This window comes from Tasmannia lanceolata, unplaced genomic scaffold, assembly GCF_043159265.1.
Source record: "Tasmannia lanceolata isolate RefF3 unplaced genomic scaffold, GAP_Taslan_0.1 ptg000015l, whole genome shotgun sequence".
Taxonomy (NCBI): Eukaryota; Viridiplantae; Streptophyta; class Magnoliopsida; order Canellales; family Winteraceae; genus Tasmannia; species Tasmannia lanceolata.
Genome location: NW_027518692.1, coordinates 17,606,981 through 17,629,716, shown reverse-complemented (window position 1 = coordinate 17,629,716; position 22,736 = coordinate 17,606,981). Strand labels below are relative to the sequence as shown.

The 22,736-nt window shown below is 37.5% G+C and overlaps 2 protein-coding genes across 2 annotated transcripts; one reads left to right on the top strand and one right to left on the bottom strand.

Moving 5' to 3' along the window:
- The first annotated feature begins 952 nt into the window (after positions 1-952).
- On the top strand, positions 953-2,348 carry LOC143891805 (jasmonate-induced oxygenase 4-like). Its single transcript, XM_077396320.1, has 2 exons — positions 953-1,126; positions 2,037-2,348. The coding sequence occupies exons 1-2, from the start codon at positions 953-955 to the stop codon at positions 2,346-2,348; spliced, it is 486 nt and encodes a 161-aa protein (XP_077252435.1).
- Positions 2,349-7,435: 5,087 nt separating this feature from the next.
- On the bottom strand, positions 7,436-22,470 carry LOC143846572 (uncharacterized). The gene is made up of 9 exons (XM_077355043.1): positions 21,930-22,470; positions 19,416-19,556; positions 17,652-18,074; positions 16,610-16,714; positions 14,474-14,614; positions 13,615-13,818; positions 13,282-13,374; positions 12,431-12,542; positions 7,436-7,953 (listed from the first exon to the last, which is right to left on the bottom strand). Exons 1-9 carry the CDS (start codon positions 22,368-22,370, stop codon positions 7,910-7,912), a joined length of 1,704 nt encoding a protein of 567 aa, XP_077211158.1. The 5' UTR covers positions 22,371-22,470; the 3' UTR covers positions 7,436-7,909.
- Positions 22,471-22,736: the final 266 nt, after the last annotated feature.

The following is a 22,736-nucleotide window of genomic DNA, read 5'->3' as shown; positions in this document are numbered from 1 at the left end:
TCGTTTGGGAGAACCAGTCCCTCGTACACAAGCACGAAATTAGGCTGAAATCTTATCTGTGTTTTCATTAAGAGATAAGAAAACATAAACATCTACAATGATCTCAAGTTTCAACACAACTAGGACTCTACAACCGATCAGAATTAAGAATAATCAAAAGAAAACTAAACAATAAATACGAAAGACGGCTTAAACCTAACAAGCCAATCGTCACAACTGGTTATTGAAATCCCTAAAATCTGGGGACTCAACATTTTCAATAATGACTCCTTAAAAATTAGGATCCCAACTAGGAGAGCTCTCACTTTTTTAAAAAAATTGACTTTTATTAATAAAAAATTATAACAAGGGACAAGATGTCCCATGAAATAGTACATATAACATCCCCAATTACTTCATGATGACTCCGTTAGTCTACAGACAACTATTCCCGAAAGCCTCGGGTACACAATGGATGACCATGTCCTCCGATGTTACACCCTTTTTGGCCAAATTGTCAGCCATTTCATTAGGATCCAAACTAGGAGAGCTCTCACTTACGCCTCATTTGAATGAATTGTGAGATTTTTTTTTTTCTTCTAAAGAGTAATCATTGCTTTCTTGTAACTGATCGATCATGGAATCCCCAGTGATACCCTCGACGCAATTGCAGACTCTAAAGGCCTTCTTCAAAGCCGCATCAGAAGCTAAGCCACCCAAAGATAGCTCTAGGAAGGGAGTCTATGACAACAAAGGAGTGCCTATACTAGTTCTCAAACCAGGTTACAATGCTCAAGGAGTGGCTGTGTTTAGTATAGACAGGACCGACGAAGAACCGCCTGAGAATCCAGAGGCAGCAGACTGGGTTGAACAGCTCATCCTTCCATGCCTCCCAAATGTTTGATACCCAACATCTAATTGGCCGGAAAACCCGCCTGGAATACGAGAAATGATCCAAAATTATGTGACGGAGATGCAGAGACTAGCAGAGAAGTTACTTAGATGTTTCGCTGTGAATGCAGGATTGAAACCAGAGGCATTCATCAATGCATTCGGAGGGAGCGAGGCAGCGGCGATGATGTTGGTTGGGAATTGGATGCCGGCAGTACCCACAGGTGTTGCCGCCTTGACTGCACCACGGCACAGGGTCATCAATGGAGTTAATATATTGCTAATAGTCGACGGATGAGAAGGTTTCCAGGTGATCAAATAACAAGCAGTCATAAAATTCTCTGAATAATTTGAAAAAATCCTATTTTTTGATGCCATGATTTAAACTTTAAAATCTCCGGAACAAACTCAAGAAATCTCATATTTTTTAAGGCTACTGAAATTGTTTGTTTAAATAATTGCAACTAACTCATCTTGTCTTTTATTATTTAAACAGCTGTCAAAGGTTATTTCAGTTTCCATAAAACACTCAGATGCCAATTTAACTGAAAAGACATTCCGAGTTTTTTCAACTATTAAAACATGGTAGTGACATTATCAGTAGTCTTTTTTAATTAGAGCCAATTTTTTTGGAATTTAACACAATTTTGACAAATAGTTCATCAATTTCTCATATATGATTTGTAAATCAAGGGAAAGATTCAAAACCAAAAATTATAGTACAGCCTAGTATCTCAAACACATGCACTTAACCATCCTACCATCCGTTTTGTCGTCTTAATTATTTGTTTAAAATAACTATATATAGTAGATATATGAGTAGCAAATAGAACAAAAATAGAAGAGGAGAGGATTTGATGTCTACTCCGGGTGAGTTTACAAGTAAGCATTCATCCTACTATTTATGAGCGAGTTGTGAAAATTTTCCAAACTTCTCCCTCGCATTTCCCAAAAATTTTGAAAACTTTCCTCACCAATTGATTCCTGAATCTGAAACTTGTAAGTATAGAGCCAAGTATTAGCAGGCATATGATGTTGGCATTGTTCAACAAAAAAAATTGACAAAACCAATTCTTTCAGATTACTGTAAATGATAAGAGCACATGTATGGTGTAATTTCAATTCTTGAGAGTGACCCACTTACCTTCTCTCACTATTCCTCGCAGGTGATGAGAAATGGGAAATGGTGCAGCGTGGAATGCATCCACCCACATGCTCTACTGATAAATACAGGGGACCTGATGGAGGTGGTAAGCAACGAGCGCTACAAGAGCCTGCTGCACAGAGCCTTGAATTGCGGTGAGGCGAGGTTGTCAGTTGCTGCTGCATATAGCCCAAACAGGTTTAAAGCGATGGGACCCGTGCCGGAACTAATAGATGAGAAGAATCTGCGCCTCTACAAAGAAGCGTCCCATGCAGATTTCCAAGCAGCGTGCAAAATCAAGGGCGTAACGTGCTATGAGTACTTTGGCATTTGAAGTTGCTTAGTCATTTGGGTAGTTTCTAATTCTATATTTCCAGTAGCAGCTTGTGAACTGTTGAGAGAACTGAATAATTAGTCCTTCTCAAGTCGGGTTATTTCGAGTAGACAAAAGGCCGATGCAATTAATCATTGAGAGTTAAAAAGAGCCAGCACTGTTTCTAAATCACTTTTCATTGGGACTTTCTTAAATTACAACAGAAAATCATCCTGGTTTTTTAAACTAGTCCTTTTAAAGCTCTGAACTTCCTGATCTACAACAATAGGCTTGTTGATGAGAATCTTCTGCCCGTTGAATAGCTGAAAGAATCAAGTAACAAAAGTTTCATTTGATTGAATTAAACCATGAACTAGATAGTTTCTTTTTGTTATTAATCTCATCTCCTCACAATAAGTGAAGGGCCGATTCTGCCGCAATGGTCCGGCACTACGGACCTTAGACCAACTTTGAACTAGATATGTTAACTTGAATAGGTAGTGGAACTATAACTAAAACTATATGGGGTGCACAAAGTACATCTATAAGGCAAAGATAACAGTCACAACATGAGCATGCCGGGGTGGACAACCAATGTGTGGAGGTGATACGACCCTCTTTTGGTCAGTTGAGCTAGGCCGGGTGGAGGCTTTGTAGCTTTAAAGTCTGATAAAGTGTATTTCAGCTAGTGATGGGGGAAACCTTGTATGGATTTTCATAATCAATAAAGTTAACTCTGTTATAAAAAAATCACAACATGAGCATGTGTTATACTCTTATGAATATGTCAACCTAGTGGATGTGCATATATCATAACTTAATGCACGTAATGTGTGGGTATGCATATAAATTCATGCTCAGCTGTTCAAACTTCAAACATCATACCAAGTTAATAGGGGCAGCAAACTTACAGCAATGTTAAGATGTACTTCGCCCCCTTTTTAACGTGATTTGACGTCAAAAGTGTTAAAGTTGCCCTGTTCACGTGATGAGGGGGGCGAATGCGTACTGCAGAGGGAGTGAAAATATAATCTCCCCATTGTTAAATGTTGAAATAGAAGCTTCTATATCCTCCTGAAGAAAATGAAACAAACCCAAATCCACAGGATTTTGATGTCCCAGGCTCACGCCACACTTTTGCATTAAGAACCTTCCCCTTCTCAGAGAAGAGCTGGGTCAGCATATCAGAGGTCACTGTCATTGCAAGATTACAAACATAAAGTTGGGGCTGTCCATAAATTTAAATTCCTCAGCCTAGAAGAGGGACAAATCTCCAGTCTGCAAAGGCTTCTCTGTCACATTTACTCTGATTCAGTGCCCTCCAATTTCTTCAGTACTTGGACCAGTAAGGATCTATGAATCCAATGAAGACGAAGCAAGAACCCTCCTTTGGGGCGTAAAATGGTTTGTGAAAGGTAGACATCTTTCCTTGATTATTGAAGGTGATTTAGCAAACGTCATATTGTGGGCTAGTTGCAAGGCGCCAGGACCGTGGAACTTAGTAAGGCCCCTGTTTGTTTTAGATTATCACAACAGATTGTAGAGTCCCCAATCGATTGTTGGACCGAAAATTGCACTAAATTTTACAGGTGCAACTCGGGTTGGATCGGGTTGAAAACCTCAACCTCCAACCCTAACCCAACCCAACCCAACCCGAATCTTAACCCAGTTTGGCTAACCCGACCCAACTCGGATTTGTTTTTCCCCAACCCGACCCGATTTCCTAAGTCGGGTTGGGTTGGGTTGACCCGCTGAGGCAGGCTCCACTATTTTAGTGTTTTACAATACACGCGATGAGAGGCAGGAATGGTGGAGCATTTGGCATATAAAATGGTGTTCAAGAACTCCAAAAAAAACATTTTCATATAAATCTCCCTGGGAAAACATTTGGCATTTAATTCTAATCTAATAATCAGTTTTCCACTCAAAACCAAATCAAACAGGACCTTAATTCTGAGTTAACCAATCTATTTTAAACTCAAAATTAATTCTCAAACATGGGGAATGACCATGAAAGAACCACATTAAGTAGGGTTACGGGTTGGGTCGGGTTGCGCAGTACCCAACCCAACCCAACCCAACCCGATTTTCGGTCGGGTTGACAATTCCCAACCCGAACCCCACCCGGAAAAGTTCAACCCAACCCGGGCAAAAAATCGGGTTGAACCCTCAGGTTCAGGTTGACCCGACCCAAGTTGCACCCCTACTAAATTTGAGTTAAATAATCAGTTGGGGACTCCACAATCAGTTGTCATAATCTAAACCAAACAGGCATTAAATATTATCGTTGAAACCCGAGCCCAACCCGGAAAAGTTCAACCCAACCCGCACAAAAAATCGGGTTGAACCCTCAGGTTCAGGTTGACCCGACCCAAGTTGCACCCCTACTAAATTTGAGTTAAATAATCGGTTGGGGACTCCACAATCAGTTGTCATAATCTAAACCAAACAGGCATTAAATATTATCGTTGAAATTCAAGACCTGTGCCAAATCCTAAACCCAAAGTTTTCACACATGAGATGGTCTGCAAATGACTCCGATGAACGGCTTGCTAAGGAGTGGAGCGTGAGAGCATGGAAATTCACAACGATCAGGAGGGACTGCTTTGGTCGGAACACTTAAAGAGAGCAGTTGGGTGTGACTAATATTTTGCTGTTCTCTGGTGCAAAGTTTGTGTCTTCAAATCACAGATTACGCTGGTGGGGTATGCGCGTGTGTAGCAACATGGGAGCTGATTTGTAGTTTTTTGTGTTGGACCACTCTCTATAGGTGACTAAATTTGTTGGACATCTTGTCCCCAATATACATATATGGATGTTGTTACGGTCCTGAGTGGGGGCCCGCCTAGGTATGGGACTGGGTGGGACCCAGCCTAGTATGGGACAGGTTTAAAGGGCCTTGCCTAACGTGTTCCATCAGCTCTGGAGCTTTTGGCGTATTGGTAAGGTACCTAACATTTGGTATCAAAGCAGCCACCACGTCACGTGTTCGAGTCACGGAAGGGGCGACCTGTGGAAAGAGTGTTGGGTTTATGTCCAGCCCAATAAGAGCTTACTTGGAATTTGTTTAATCTAGAGGGGCACTATGGCGACAGAAGATTAACACAAAACAGAAGAAAAAAGAGGAAAAATTCGCAGGAAATAGGAGTTTCTACACAGCAGTGATCAAACTGACGATTGGAGGTCGATCCGTGGTCCGATTGAGCTGATTTTTGCCAACATGTTCGTGACTTCTTGATCTACATTTGGACGGTTGGATCGTGATTTGGAGTTCTCTAAATCAGGTTTCTGGGTCTTTTACGGACTTTTACGGATAACAAATTTTGGGTGAGATCTTCACCATTTTCTTCATTGTTTTCTTCTTTGTTTGGAGTTGATATTATTGCTCTATCTTCACTCATATTTGTAGATTCCATTGTTGTTGGAATGGGGGATGGTTATCCCATTGTTGATGTTGAGAATTAGATTTTGTACCTAAAGTATTATAGTGAAGATTTGGGTGGACTTCGAAGAAGGCCCCGTGGTTTTTATCCTTCACGTTGAAGGAGTTTTCCACGTAAAAATTATCTTGTGTTGATTGTGGTTGTTTCTTGATACTTTATTTGTGGTTCGTATATTTCCGTTGTTTGTGTTCAATCGTTTCCTCACAGGTTCGATCAAAGCGGGAAAGGGTTTTTTCCCAACATAGTGGTATCAAAGCATTCGGATTGTTTGCACACAAGGTGTTTGTGATATTGCTTGACAAAAGCAAAATTGTTAATACTTTGATTGAACGATGGAATCGAATTCGAATAGAATGATCAGCTTGAATTGAAGGAATTATCATGTTTGGAGGGGTAAAATGGAAGACCTTCTATATGTGAAGCGTTGGCATCTACCGGTGTTCGGCGATACAAAACCTAATAACATAACCGATGCCGATTGGACTCTTGAGCATAAAGTTATGTGCAGGTTCATTCGACAATATTTGGATGATAATGTTTTGAATCACATCAGTAAAGAATCACATGCCAGGACTTTATGGAGCAAGCTCGAGTTGTTGTATGCGCGAAAGACCGGCAACAACAAAATGTACTTGATAAAATAATTTATGGAGTTAAAATATATAGATGGCCCATCTATATCCGATCACTTGAATGAGTTTTAAATAATGATAGACCAACTTTCATCCATGAATATTAAATTTGAAGATGAGGTACAAGGGTTTTACTTGCTTGGTACTCTACCGGACTCGTTGAATAAGGGGCAAAGGGCGTCCCTATTGGTCAAATGCCATTAGAGAAAGTTATGATCGCAATTTTCTATGCCCTTGCCCTTTGCCCCTTATTCCTCTTTAAAATTTTCAAGAGATTCTGTGGATTTGACTTTTAAGCCATGTTTGCCCAGCATGGATTTTTTTTTTCTCATGGAATATTAGAAAACCAAGTGCTAAGAGAGGGGTAGGGAGAGAATTGAGGGGACATGAATGAGGAGATAGTGAAACAGAGAATTTATATGATAGGTGGCCGTGAAAACACGTGAAGTCTAAAAAAAGTAGGTATGACCAATATTTTTTTATGATCCAAACCGTTCATCTGTTCATGCACAATGTAAATAGGTTGTGCCCCAAAAATCATTTCCATAGGATGATCCTAACCCTCCGATCTGAACTGATCCGAAAATGGAGATTTCCAAAAATCATTTATGGAATCTTCTACAAATCGGAGGGTTAGGATCATCCTATGGAAATGATTTTTGGGGCACAACCTATTTACGTTGTGCCCAAACAGATGAACGGTTTGGATCATCAAAAAGAGTGGGCCGTACCTACATTTTTAGACTCCACGTGTTTTCACGGCCACCCATCATATAAATTCTCAGTGAAACATAAGGAAAACAATTTTCTCCTATTTTTCAGCCACTTCTCACCCTCATTAATAATGCCTTCACAGTTCTCTCCATCTCCCACCCTCATTGTCCCTCTCCTATCACTTGATAAACTAATATTCCGTGGAAAAAAAATTCATGGCTGCCAAGCATTTGAATTTACCATGAGTCTGGATTGGATTGCCAGAATCAGATATTGGAATCAGCATCCTCTTCGGATTCCCTTGGACACATGAAAAAAGTTTAACATAAAATATTTAATTCGATTAAATATTTCATTCCAATCACGGCGGAATCAGAATACCAACAATATATTCTCAGTGATGACAAAATTGATGACCAGTCTCGCATAGGATTAGAGTAAAAACAGAGCCACACCTACTGCAGTATTATTATAGCTGTGAATAACCAATAAATCAACTACAATACAGGTATTTGGATCTTCACAGGGATTGCCTTAAACAGGAAGCTCCCCAATCCCCACACTAAAAAAATCAACAAACCCTCATTCAAATTTCACAATGACTGGAACCAAGGTGAATAAAATTATTGGAGGATTTGCAAATAAATCCACATTGGTGCGTGATATATGATTCTTTGCAGCCTGCAGTCTCAAAAAAAGAAAAAAGACTAGGGGCAAAAGGGAGGGTTACCAGAGCTTAATTTACAGACTCCTGAAGAGCTGGGATCAGAAGACCAATATAACAAATTAAAATTCAATCACCTTGTAGACAATAGAGCTGACGGATATTCCCAGATGCTGCAACATAAGCATAAGATCAATCTAGTTAGTACGTTTTAAAATTTCCCTGCCATAAATAAGTTGCTAAAATAAGGCACATCAACATACAAACAAGCAAATCATAGTTTAAGTTTAAAAAACAAATCATGGAATATATACTTCAAGCATGTAATGGCAAAAAGTGTTGGGGTCTGTGCTCCTAAACCGTTTCTCAAGTAAGAAGCCAAGTGATTTTAGTGGGAAAAGAATGTGGTACCCCTACTATAACTTAAGGGACTTAAAAGACACCTGAAAATTAAAATTTGAACCTTATTATGGTCCTTGTCACTCTCACCCACGTTAGATTTCTTTACCAATTGGAATAAAAAAAAACCCTAACTGTATTGCCTCTATCATCTTTAAACATGTGCCATCTTTCTTTCTTTTTAACAGTAAAATGATTTCATTAAATAGAGACCGTGATGGTCAAAGAAAGAGATACAAAAAAGCAAAATGAGGATTTACAATGCGAGATAAAAAGATCTTGAGTGGAGATTGCCGCAGCTCCTTTTTCCAAGTCACGTAACTCAAGAAGAGGCTTTTGATTTCCAGGCATATCTTTGTCATAAATGATGCTTTGTCCTTGAAATCCTATAATTCCTTTATTTCCAATAACTCTGGGACTAAGGAGCCATGGTTCAAAAGATACAAATATATCTCATAGGTTCCAAGAGTCTCACTTCCAAAGACAGATAAAGGAGTTCTCACAATTATTATCAATATTAGTTTAGTTTGTTGGAACTTTGTCAATGTTAATTTATTTTACATCAAGTTGTCTCTAAAAGTCCATAAATATTAAAAATTGACAATTTAAGTTTCACCTTCGATTTCGATTCAACAACTTCAGCACAGGATCTATTGATCTAGGGGCAGATCCAAAGAGTTTCTTCTCAAATCAGGGTTTGCTCAATAAAATGGCAGATCGCTAAAATTTAAAACAGGCAGACCTAGTGCAAGGAAAAGACAACCTTGTAAATAGGGAGCCTAGGGAAAAGGCTCAAAGAACACTGCAAGCAACGAAACAACACTATTTCCCAACTGTATTCAAAGAACACCATAAATGGTGAAAGAAATCAATCCCAAAAATAAGTCTATCCCGGTTCAAATCATAGAAATCCAACAACAACTAGAATTTCCAATAGCCCTTTATATAGAAAACCAACACTAACCTATTCCTAATAAGAATGAAGTCTAAGAATCCTAAAATCCCGTCAAAATCTGTTACCAACACACACACTTTCCTAAGCACGCTATGGTTTAAAAAAAGTAAATTTTCATAACCCATCCTGACAAACTGAGAAAATTTCACACAAAGGGGCAAAAGCAGAATTTTCACCCTAAATATGAAACCTTCAAAACCCATCCTAGCAAAATTGGAAAAAAAAATTAAAAAAAATGCCGAAAATTTTTAGTCAGCAAAAGAGGGTGTATGGGAGTTTCCACTCAAGTTTGACCTCTGCTGAAATCGACAATGGCATGTGTTGACATCAACATGACAACCAATTTGGCCCAATTGGACCTTTATTTTCTTCCTCTTATAATAAGTTCTAATGACCCTTTGATTTATTTCCGCATCATTTCCCCAAGATTGGAAAGAACTTCCTCGAGTTAATGTCTTCTTCGTAATCATCAAACAATTGCATGTTATTTTGATGTAGTTCTTCCTTTGTCACCTAGGCGCTATCAATAGTGGGTCTCCCTTGGATTGACTAGCATAGCGAATAATGTTCTTGCCTCAAGACCGAGTGATCTTATAAAAAATATGGACAATCAGCTCTTCTATTTTCTTTGGAGAGGAACTTCAATCTCCATGTTGCTTGCAACATTTTTGGCGTGGAAACTTGAACAAGGCTGAGACATTAAATATAGAAGACATGTCATATTTTTCCGACAGTTGGACATTATAGAAATTTTCATTGGTCAATCAGTGAATTCGAAATGAAGCAATATTCCTGTGTATGAGTTTGTTGTAGGTCCCTAGTAGAATCGCTCGTCGAATGTAAACCATCACCAAATCTCCCTCTTTCATGTTGATTGGCAGGCTCCCTATACTTTTTATTGCTAGTTTCAATCTTCCATCTGACATCAGCTTGGATGTCATGGAGTTTTTAAGCAAATGATTCAGCATCCACGGTATGACCATGGTTTTAAATTTCAGCAGAAACATTTCATTTCGGCAAAAATATTCTGATTTTGGCTTCTACTGAAACGAAATCCACTTGGATTAGGAAAAATACAAGATTTCGCAGGAAATTTCGAGATTTCATTAATGTTTCAGTCAAAATATGCGAAACATGCAACTTTTCAAATAAAAAAACAGACATTTCGGCAGAAATACCGACAAAAATTAGCTCCACTCGCAGAAAAGACAAGAACTTAAGATATTTCTAAAAAAGGGACAAAAAATTAATAGAAAATCATTTCAGCCGTGATTACGTACCGAAATGTTTTCGTGATTTTACAAGATTTCGGCTGAAATTTCGTACTGAAACCGAAATGTTTCATTTTCGCTGATGACCGATACCAAAACCTATAACAAAAATTTTAAACCTTGGCTATGAATAGCATAAAACGGTAAAGGGAGCAGATTTAGAACCTGATTCAGACTTCCAACCTTCGTTTTGTCCGAAACAGACGAAATATTTCGTTCTGGACCAAAATCCGGAAGGGAAATGGTATATTTACCGTTCCGTTCTGGATTTCATCCGAACGAAATCCGGAAGAATCAGTGTTTCGGAATGTCCTGTTTCGGTCAAAATTTGTGAAAAATGCAACTTTTCAGATAAAAAAAGCTAAGGCCCTGTCGAGATGTCGACATTTCGACAGAAACCCAGACAAAAGTCAAGTTCATTTGTAGAAAAGAGAAAAACAATGAGATCCCTTTAAGATATTTCTAAAAAAACGACAAAATAAAAAGAAAAACCAGAGGTGAAGAATCTTACATAAATTTTAGTCGTGATTTTGTATTGAAATGTTTCCGTGATTTTACAAGATATTGGACGAATGATCTCGTTTTTTCCACCATAATCATAATTATTTGTCTCGGGAACATTCCAGGGAAATATCTTGGTATATTTTAATTATTTTTTTTGTTATTTTGGGTTTAATATTTTTGAAATGAGTTATTTTGGGTTTATATCAGGAAAAAATGGAATAATACGATAGTTAAAATATATAAAATATAAAATTTAAGAACTAAGGAAAAAATTAGAAAATAAAATATCTAAAATATATAAAAATAAAACGTAAGAACAAAAAATAACGACAGTGATTGTGATTATGGATTTTAATTAGTATTCACATTCTAAATACACATTTTAAAGTTTTTATAATATTTTGCACAAGGGATTTATTGAGGAAAGGAAAACAGCAACCATTAATGACCCCATCAGCATAGACAAACATGATATCTTGAATCTTGATGGACTGGATAGTAGAGGATGATCCTGTTATTTTCGCGATAGAGGATTTAGATTGGCAATAAGTGTAACAAGTAACAACCTATTGTTACTGCAGACGACGAAGATGGGGACATCGATGAGGATGACGATTTTCGTGGAACTCTTGATGTTGAATGACAAGGGATATCGTTCAATTGAGTGTGAATGTGTGATGATTTGGCTTATGGAAACCCACAGGAGATGAGAGATGAAACTAGAGGTTTAAAAAAAATTCAGACTTGATTTATGTTTGTAATATTTACAATTGCCATTTGTTATGATAAATGGTCAGTTTTATTGAGATGTTTTGCACTAAATTTGATATAAATTAGGCCCATCAAGAGCCAATTTGATTCCTATGGTAGATGTTTTAAATAGCAAAAAGTTTAATTTTGTTAAATTTGGTCGATATAATGGTGTCTTGTATATCTTCAAATGATTTTTTTAAACTCTATAACTATCTAAACAAATTCACAGGTTGTAGCGCCTTTTTTGAAACACGACACCGACATGGATGAAAAGCCGGGTACGTTCCATTCTAGTGAGGAAAACAAAACACCCACCTAAACGGTATTCATTACTAAGGGCCCTATAAATTTACGCTCATAAATACTAACACAAATTAAGTTCTATGATATACATGAGTAACCTGCATGAGATACTGAACAAGAAAATAAAATGGTAAAAAGGAAAACTGATAATACTGAACAAGAAACTAATGGTTTCTTGTATTTTTTCAAATGATTTTTTGGAACTCTATAACTATCTCAAAAATTCACTGGTTGTAGCGCCTTTTTTGAAACAGGACACCGACATGGATGAAAAGCCAGGTGCGTTCCATTCCAGTGAGGAAAACAAAACACCCACCCTAAACGGTATTCATTAGTAAGGGCCCTGGAAATTTACACTCATAAATACTAACACAAATTAAGTTCTATAATATACATGAGTAACCTGCGTGAGATACTGAACAAGAAAATAAAATGGTAAAAAGGGAAAGTGGAAACTCATAATACCATATAGCCAGTCTTTGAAGTATACGTGAAGGGCGGATGCTAATTCCCGTTTCCGACTCTCCTCAAGTTCAAGATTCCTCAAAGCTTGTTTGATATCATTTAGAACCAGGTGCTGGAAAAATATTGCATTCAATATTGCAATGGAAAAGAAACAAAATCAGATCATTTACAACCAGATGTCAGACAAAAAAAACATTGTATTCAACATTTCAATGGAAAAGAAACAAAATCAGTATGTGACAAAGTGCCCAAAGTAGAGGGCACCACCTTTTCCAATTATAGCAAAAGCATGCAAAGCTCTTTAGAAAAGTTACAAATATTGTTTTAGAGAACTTAACAGGAGTATTAATAATTTAAAGTTTTATCAGAATAATATCTATAACAAGAAAAGTAGAAATATATAATTCTAAAAATTATATTTCATCAAATTTTTGAAAAGAGGATTCATCACTTTTTTTTATCACCTTCCTCGCATACACGATATTACCAGTTATTATCACGATAATAGACAACTAAATGGACATGCCACGATATATTCAATTTATCCAAAAATTATCAGGATACTATCATTTCGTATAGTTATCATGATATTATCAGGATAATTTCAATTTAGTAGCAATAATTGTTAATATACAACTACATGAACATGCCACGATATACTCAATTTATCCAAAAATTATCGGGATACTATCACTTCGTATAATTATCAGGATAAATTCAATTTAGTGGCAATAATTGTTACATAGCTCTTTAGATATGATGGAAGCAGAAACCTCAACAAGTACATAATGTAATTTAGCTAAGCATAACAGAAAACAGTATTTCCTAATCTGCACAATCAATTCACATACATTTTTCCTCTGGGACGCCATATAAATTTCAGGCAATGGAAATGGGTTATGTTTCGTCAATTGAGGCAATTCACCACCAAACCAATTAGGAATCTGCACATCAAAGTTAAGAGAGAATATGTGAGATAAATTAATAAAAGGTAACGATATATCATGGTTCGTGTAGATTTTCAGTCAGAAACAACTACACTAATCACCCACAGATAATTGATGGGATCCAAGAGACCTAATTGAAGGAATAGATAGACACAAGAAGAAAATGGTATGAAAATAGCATTATCAATCTGAAAAGTATGGTTTAATCACTAATCACCAAACAAAGTACAAGCTTACCAAAAAATCAGTGAACTGTTCAGGATCAAGGCATGTAGGTGATTCTGCTTGAACATCAGAAACCCCTGCAGGATGCGATAATGAATCGTGTGGATCAACCATTCCCAGAACCAGGGGTTCATCCCATCTGTTGACAGTTGCATCAACCCCAACTTGAGTCATGTGTTCCTCTAATTGTGAATAAAATGTATTGTATGGTGCCACCTGATGAAAAAATTACTCATAAGTTTTCAATCTTTTACAATATACACACCGTACATATAGTTTCATTCAACAAGTGCTTCATATGTCACATAAGACGATTAAGCATAATCACTGGCCTGAGCAAACTAGCCAAAAGCTTATCTTGTAACGAGCATGTTGAATATATACTATTCCTTCTCTTCTGAATATAACTCTCTATCATTCAAGAAAATATAGGGAGCATGCAAATGCAGTGTCCATCTCTTAGGAAGTCCAAAACTGAGACTAAATGCATCTAGACTCGAGAGCAAAACCATTTTTCTTATTATTTTTTCCATTTACCAGTGCAAGACGTTATTAGCATATTAATAAAGATAGGAATAACGGGCAACATGTACCTAATGAAATCAAAACACACTAGAAAAGAGGAGTGAGTGACATGGCTATCGATTGATGCCTGAAAGAGGGGAGTAAATGACACTTAACTAGAGCACAAGAATAAGAACAGATTACTAGAAGAAACTAATACCAATCAGGCTACTAAGTAGAACAAAGTTAAAAATGCAGGAGCCAAAATAAATTATTTTCAGCTCCAAAATAAAATTTGATGTCACTAAGAGGAATAAAGCAAGGTTATAAGTATTTTACTTTTAAAAGTAATAAGAAATACTCTCACCTGCAGTTTATGGTTATCCCCAAGAATAACTGGTCGTTGATTAACCCCCAAGAAAAATACACATTCGCGACAATTGGCAATACATATGCGTTTTGTAGCTGTAATCACTTGTACCCGTTCACAGTGCTCCACTCTTACAGCCTGCAAGTACACGAAATGTCTATATCAGTATTTATTTGGCATCTGATTGCCAAGAAAATCAATCACCCATCATAGCAATCGAGAAAAATGATTACATCTGAATATCAGTAATTGAACTTGATTACAATTAACGTCAGACTGTTGCCAAGCATCTTGAAACAAAGACTGAATTAGCTTGTTAAGAATCTTCTAGACAAAGTTTACATGCAAGCCTCTCCTAATGTTCATTTTTTATTGAATGGTAAAAGATTTTATTAAAAAAGAAAAGTTGAAAATCCGCGACCGAGATGGTCAATACAAAGAAATAGAGGAAAAAATAGCAACAATAGAAATAACAAGGAACTCAAGGAGGGAGGAGATCAAAGATCTATAATCTATCTCTGTCAACTCCCATCCTAGCCAGTCTCATGGAGTTATTATTAGCCGATCTCTTGACGTGTTAAAAAGAAGTGGCAAGATCTGCCACTTGATCCTGGATCTCATCAATCAAATTGGCAGTGGGAGTGTCTCCCATCTAGCCACCGAATGACATTGAGAGATGGAGAGAATCTCCATCCACGATTAACCTACCCAAGTCTCTATCCTCTATGAGTCTGATAGTGATATCCTACAGAACCACCCTCACCTCCGTTTCATTTGAGTAGGTTATTCCAATTGGGCCTGAAAAGGCCCACTTGGTTGTCCCATTTCCGTCTCTTAGAACGCCGCCTACTCCAGTAGGCCCGGGCTTACCAATGCTAGATCCGTCAAATTGAGCTTCAAGTAGCCAGGATCAGGAGGCATCCACCCTGGGAGATCGTCTCAGCATGCTCCCTGCTTGCACAGATTTCTATGCATCCATTCCAAAGATCGTAGGATGACACAAACTTGAACCTAGGGAGGATCTTCACCCATGAAATCGTTAAGTCAATCACCTTCGAAAAGAGAAATTGTAAACTCTTAACCACGCCTTTGCAGCCCCAAGCATTCATTTCCTTCCATAACGGTCATATAGTAACCAAAAAAATCACATTCCAAATATCTTCCCTTTCTTCCGACAAGGGGCAAGGAAGTAGCATTCCGGGAGATCCGCTAACCAAGCTCGAACCCCAAACCAAACCAAATCTCCTGAGGACCTTGTTCCGCACCTCTTTGGCAAACCTGCAATGGACGAACATATGATCCACTAACTCACCTGACTCCACACAAATAGGGTAATGGTCAATGATAACCATGTGGCGACTACAAAAGTGATCTGCCGTGAGTATTCTGTCTTGAAAGGCTGTCCATTTAAGTTCATATGCCAACACGGATTATTACAATGTCAGCAGCGATGCGTTTTTGCTTTTCTGTAAATTCAAACTACATTGGCGGTTTGGATGCATGGAAAATTTATCTTAAACTTTTTTTCCATAGAAATGAGTTTTTAAAAATAATTGGAACCCTTATAGACCCTGGAATGCTTTTTTCCATGGGAAAAATTCCGTAATTCTTTCCCCAATCCCCATAGGTCAAGATCACATCACATCAAGTACCCCGGAAATGTTAGATTAGATGCTACTGACAGAGACTGGAATCAGGGAATGTCAACCCCGAAACCGAAATTGGGGATACCCGAAATGTTACATTATTTCGACCGAAATTTCAGTTGAAAAGCAAAATTGTCGAATTTTCCCTTTTTCCGAAATTTCGTCCGAAATTTAAGGAAATTCACAAAAAATCTCAAATTTTTAATTATTTAATATTTACCCGAAATTTCGACCAAAATTACCAAAATTTTGGTATGGAATAAAATATTAATTTTAATGGTTTAGTCGGATTTCGGCCGAAATTTTGGTTTCGGTGGGACCAAAATGCATTCTGAAACTGAAATTTGAAACCATGGTTAGGACTTCACGAAGAAACAGCAAACCGGCAATAAATAAAACATTCAAATCTGTGAAGAATTATCACAGATTGAATTATCACATCAATTTGAGAAATTGATGTGTTTGAGTCAAGAATTATCATCCATACCTTACCAATGGCTCCAAGAACAATGGTTGCATCGGAACATCCATAAACAGTGGCATATCTTAAAGGTGCCAGTATGTAAATCACTGAATCGTGACAATTTATAACCTGTAGTTAAACAAATTAATGTGACAATAAATAAGAAATAACATATTGCTGCCATTTTCAAAAATAAAATAAAATAAATAAGAAATGACATATGATTGAAATGGTGAAACAAACAACTGTCAAGCTGTAGACATATGCATACTACACGGGACAGTGGTGATGGCAAAATTCAAAACAGCAAGAGCAAGTGTAACTGTGAAAAATATTATATAACCTGAAACAAATGAACCAATTGGACAATAGTTAGAGAAGTACACATGCATATAGTGCAGCCATGCAGGCACAGAAATCTCAACCTTTCACTATAATTGCCCAACCTTACTATAGAAAAACTGAGAAGTACCTTCCCCACTATGGCTCAAACACAATGTGCAGCAAACACATCAAGAAATGATGCAATAACACAATCACACAAGAAACACAAGATTTATGTGGTTCGGCGGTGCCTACATCCATGGGGGAGATTTTCACTATTTCGGTTTAGGGTTACAAACTCTCTTCTTCCTGGCCAAGAAAAACAAAAGAGATAGCTCAATAGCAAAGAAAGGTACTTTGAGGTCGTAACTCAATAGCTAAGAAAGAAAGGTATTTTGATGTCATAATCATGCAGTGGGTGTACCGTTGGCCTTTTGTAGCTTTGCATCTTAGTATATATTTTAGGTTTCTTACGATGAAACACATTGATTAGTAAAACAAATTATTGACATTTGACAGGCACCAGTCATAAGACTTATTAGCCTAAGAAGGACTCATTAGTCGTTACCTATGTAGAAATACCACATACAACCTTTGAGGGAGTCTTGACATCATAAAATTAAGTAACTTGTATTTACAACATAAATGACACCTACTAGGTCAACTCTGTTATTCAGCCTTCACAGTCATCCACAACATGTATAATTTTATCAATGAAAAAGTCGAATGAGTTAATCCTCACCTTTACAGAACATCCTTTGATATCAGATGCTTGCTTTACAACGGACGATTTTGAGATTCCCTCCACAAATGTCTGGTTCCTACAATATGCAGCATTGCCATGCACGGAATTTCCACTCAGTGGAGAACTATTTTGGTTCCTTAAATGACTCACAGAGGCATCGGCCATAGTAATATCCACATCAGAGGCAATAGGTGGACCATTTTCTTTTGCTGAAACTTTCTCAGCAGTATGTTCCAAAGAAGCAACTATATTTTGTAGAACCCATTCATGAACTTGTGCCGCAGGAACAGGGACAGCTGGCATGTCTGGATCTGAATTTGCGAAAAAAGGCGCAGCCTGGCTCAACGGATTTCTTTCAGATGCCTTTTCCCCGAATTGAATGAGGAATCCGAGGTGATCAAACCTTTCTAAGGTAAAAACCTACACAAAAGAACATATTAGTAACTCACACTAGCAAGGTTGAAAACATTCTAAAATACCACCTTCCAAGCACTAAAACAAGCGTAGCATTCATAAAGGACACAGAAGTGATATTCGCATACGAACATTTGAGGAAGGTAGACAGATGGTAATAGATACTCATGGGCAAACTAATTACTTACCCAAGAGTAAGACGAGAACAGAACTCCCAAACAAAGCTGGAATGGGAAAGAAGAAATATTTAATTTTACCTCATAATGTATAATAATTCTGCATCTTTGTTCTCCATAAGACTATCTTCATATAAAATACAGCTCAGGGGAGTTATTAACTTATTATTTATACATAAGTTGCTCCCATCTCCCCAACAAGTAAGAAATCATATGTAGATATCAAAATAAAACACATGAATCTGGGAGATTTCCAATTTCTTAGTTTAACTGGAACACTTCCTTGTAATAAACTGGAACACTAGACAGAAACACAGGTTCTGAAATACTAAAGGGTTCAAACTTATCAACATAGAGTGATCAAGGCCGTATCATGAAGCACAAGAAACATAGATGTTCACCAAGCAATCAAAAGCTGAATTTGCTTCCCTATTAATGTTTGAAATAGAAACTCTTGCTAGAAACAAACTTCGCTTCCATATAAAATTGCAAAGGGATAGAGGGCCAAATATCTCATAAGCAAGAGGGGTCCTCCATGTGGAATACATTTGAGAGAGTATAACATAATCACCAAAGGTGCCGGTACAACCACAATACTCGCATTGTCTAATCCGAAGTTTCAGTGCTGATATGCCGGATTTATGCCAATTGGGCACCCTTTTGGGAGATTCTACTTCCGGTGTTTGCCATTACATCTTTTTTTAAAATGTGGCATACACATTGGGAACTGGACAAGCAAGCTTACGATTTTCCATTGCCCAACATAAAGACCACCTCGCTCCTCTTCCACCCTCTGAAACCCACCTCGCTCCTCTTCTAGCCATTACATCTTTTTAAAAAATTCAGCACCCAGCCATAAGTTTTCCATACTAAAGAAAACGAGAAAGTTATTAGACTGAAGGAAAGCTACCTTAGCAGACAACATCAATACCATCAACTTTATCTGTCCTTCCAACTTAAGAAACAACCAATAGAAGACTAATGTGAATATTGTGACCCTTATACTTTATAGTTCGGCAACAAAATAAGTGCATAACCTCTTTAGAAGAGAGCCTGAATTTAAAACTAGATTATGCTAGAGATCAAGGCAAAAGGATGAGAGAGAGAGAGAGAGGGAAAAAGTACAATCATAATTTTACGAAAAAAAAAGTAGAACCATAATTTTACGAACCAGAGATTCATCGTCATTGCCTTCCACAGGTTCTGCCAAAAGAGCAAGTATGTTTGCCAAATGCTTCTGTAAAAAAGATAGATGATGAGCCTCTTCATCGGCTTGTGATGGGATAAACCTACGACTGTTGCTGCGCACAAGCTACAAATCAAAGGGAGGCCATGTTTATATTAGGGTTAAAGCACTCAACGAACTCGTCAATAACCTATTCTCTTGATGAAATATGAAATGACCATTATTACCAAACTTTCCGGGTTTGTACAAGTATACAACTCCAAATGTGTCAAAAATCAAAATCAAGAAACAGTAACAATTCATTACAAATTTTTAATTGCGTGCATGAGACATTCTTTTGTGCCCCTAAAGACACTAAAAATGGAAGCTTCCCCATACCATAACGGAATCAAAATAAGAACAGAAAAGTAAGGGCAAATCAGTTAAGATTATAAACACTATTACTGCTGTCCATGAGGGAAAATGTTTTCCAATTTTGTACACAATTCAAAATGTGTATAAAAGCAAGCCACACTAACAATTAATTCCAAATTTTCAATGTTTCAAACACAAAACCACAGTTGTTCAGCATATTCTTCCACAACTAAGCAACGGTGCTCCCTCTCAAAATTAAAATAAAGTACAAAACTAACAAGTAACAACCATCAAGCCAAAAGCGACCTAAGGTAAATAAAGGACACTTATTAAAAAAAATTGAAAGCTTCCCCAAACAACCCTTTCAATTTTCTATCAATCGGAACATTCATCTACCCGTTTCATATTTCGTAAGACTCCGTTCGTTATTTAAATTGTTTCAACGATCTAATTGAAAAAAAAAAAAAAACGACTCCAAATTACAATCAACTGTATCGTTAAAAAAAGAACGAAAAAAAGAACAAAGAAGAGATAACACCCATTTCCATTCCCAGACTCCCCGAATCTCCATTAACAACAATAATTATTTAAAGAAACATATTGCTTGATCTACAAAACCCTAAACTTTTACCTCGCTAGACATGGAATACATCTCCACAACATTCATCTACCCATTTCATATTTAGCAGCTTTGTTTGTGATATAAATTGCATCAAAACGCTAATAGGAAAAAAAAAACCTACAACAAATCCAAATTACATCCAACTGTATTGAAAAAAAGGAAAGATAACACCCATTTCCCTTCCCAAATCCCCAGAATCTCCCTTTTTTTTTTTTGGAAATGGCGCATCCCCGGAATCTCCATTAGCAACACCAATTATTTAAAGAAACCTATTCCTTGATCCAAAAAACTCAAATCTTTTACCTCACTCGACATGTAATGCATCTCGTGATATGTGCATATAATTATGGTGTTTATGGGAATGTGTTTTAAGGTTATGGGTGTTCGTTATTGCTTGTGTCATGTAAGTGGGTTAATAGGGTAGTGATGTGGCAATCCTTTGTGTTTGTAAAGGTGAAACCATATGTTCGGTGCGGCCTTGGCTTTAATGGTGGGGATTGATGATGATGATTTTTGATATAAGGACGTCAGATGCAGACCTTGACCTCGTGGTCCGGAGATGAAAACCAAGTATCCTTCCCAAGGACAAAGGCAGATTGGGGTCGTAGCTATTAAGACGGGCTAAAGACACCTAAACCTTTCAAGCAAGTGATTGAATGAGTGGAACTAGAAAAGCAGGTCTTTCAAGAGACGTTCCCCTAAAAGAAATCCAACGGGGCTTTCGTCTTCATAGTTGCCCCTCTTGGAAAGGGTCCACTCTCTGATAAGGAATAAAAGAAAGATTTTTTTTTGTGCAAGCAATGATCCAGCTGAAAAATGTCCTTAATTGGAAGCTTGAAGTTTCGTTCTATCAAGAGCATAAAAAGAAAAGGCTTATAGACGCAAGTGGTGGCCCGAGCCCCGTAGCTTTGCAAGCATTTGAGATCCTCCTTGGTAAGGAAGACGGCTAGGCTAGTTTTGGCGCCTTATTCTGAGGTTGTGCGTGGGCGTTCAATTTGAGCCAACTAGTAGACGAACCCAACTAGTGTAAGGATTACACTTAGTCAATTTGAGCCGGGTAGATTCTTTCACCATCTTCATGAAAATTTTCTAGCCAACCCCAACTACTTTGGGACAAAGGCTTAGTTGAGTTGAGTTGTGGTTGGGCGTTCAATAGGGTGGGTTCTCTTTTTTTAATAATCAAGAAGAAGAATAGAATCTAATTCACGTTCATGCTAACAAAAGAACAGATCCAATCGAAAGACAACTTTTATCTCAATAAGTGCAGCAAGTACTTAGTTTGCTCCAATGTTGTATCTTAATGAAAATGAAATGAATTTGGCAAGAAAGAAACACTGTTTTAGGAGTCATGATTCCTCTTTAATTGAACCATAAGAAGGTCCTCATACCTCAAATCAACCTCTTTTTCTATTTTTTTCTCACATAACATCACCACGACAAAGAACTACAGATAAAATTAAAACAAACTAAGAAAACAATAACCAAAATCAAAAGGAAAAAAAAAAAAAAAAAAAAAACAGTACCTGGAGAGGGGAGAGAACTGAAAGGAAGCCATCAAACGCCGACGTTGAAGGCCATACATCAGCCACAGCAGCAGAATCCTTATGAGTCCTTGGTAGGAGCCTCTTGTAAGATTGAATGTATAGAAAAAGGATCAGATCATAGACATTAGCACCTTCGGAATCGGAATCGGAATTGGAAGGGAGAACAGACGTGAGAGTGTCGAGGATGAGGAGAGCGATCTCGATTGAAATCTGGAGGGTTTCGGAAATGCCTGAGGCATTGATACGGGAAGAGGAGGAGCTTTGGAGGAGTTTTTTCTTGATTAGGGTTAGGGTTGCAGTGCTGTCTGAGAAGATGAGTTTTGGAATGGGGAGGAGTCCGTATTCGAAGGGTTGTCTTCGAGTGTGGAGGAGAAGGGGTTCTTTTGTAGAGGAGGTTGAGGGTTTGATTCCTTCGTTCATTGTCTGAAGAAATTGGCGGAAGATAAGAGAGAGTGAGGGAGAGAACTAATGAGAGTAGGAGGGGACGCGATTTGGTTCACTTTTTGAATCGTAGGGTCGTAGGGCTATTGAGTTTTTGGGCCATCACAACCAAGGTTTAAAATTTCGGTTTCGGTACTTGAAATTTCGAAATTTCGGTCGAAATTTGGTACAAAACACTAAACGAATATTTTATTTAATATTAAATTTGGGCCGAAATTTCAGTAATTTCAGTCGAAATATCGGTAAAATATTAAATTAATATTAAAAAAACAGTATTTTTGAGTTAAATTTCGGAAAAACCGAAATTTCGACCGAAATAAATGGCCGTTTCGGTTTTGGTCAGTT

What these genes read in the sequence shown, in the direction of transcription:
- LOC143891805 (XM_077396320.1), top strand. Translation starts at nt 953, where the DNA reads ATGCAGAGACTAGCAGAGAAGTTACTTAGATGTTTCGCTGTGAATGCA. An exon ending in TGACTGCACCACGGCACAGG is followed by an intron (nt 1,127 to 2,036) that starts GTCATCAATGGA and finishes TATTCCTCGCAG; the next exon opens with GTGATGAGAAATGGGAAATG.
- LOC143846572 (XM_077355043.1), bottom strand. Translation starts at nt 22,370, where the DNA reads ATGAACGAAGGAATCAAACCCTCAACCTCCTCTACAAAAGAACCCCTT. An exon ending in TTCTTGGAGCCATTGGTAAG is followed by an intron (nt 14,615 to 16,609) that starts GTATGGATGATA and finishes GTGTACTTGCAG; the next exon opens with GCTGTAAGAGTGGAGCACTG. An exon ending in CTTCAAAGACTGGCTATATG is followed by an intron (nt 7,954 to 12,430) that starts GTATTATGAGTT and finishes CTTATGTTGCAG; the next exon opens with CATCTGGGAATATCCGTCAG.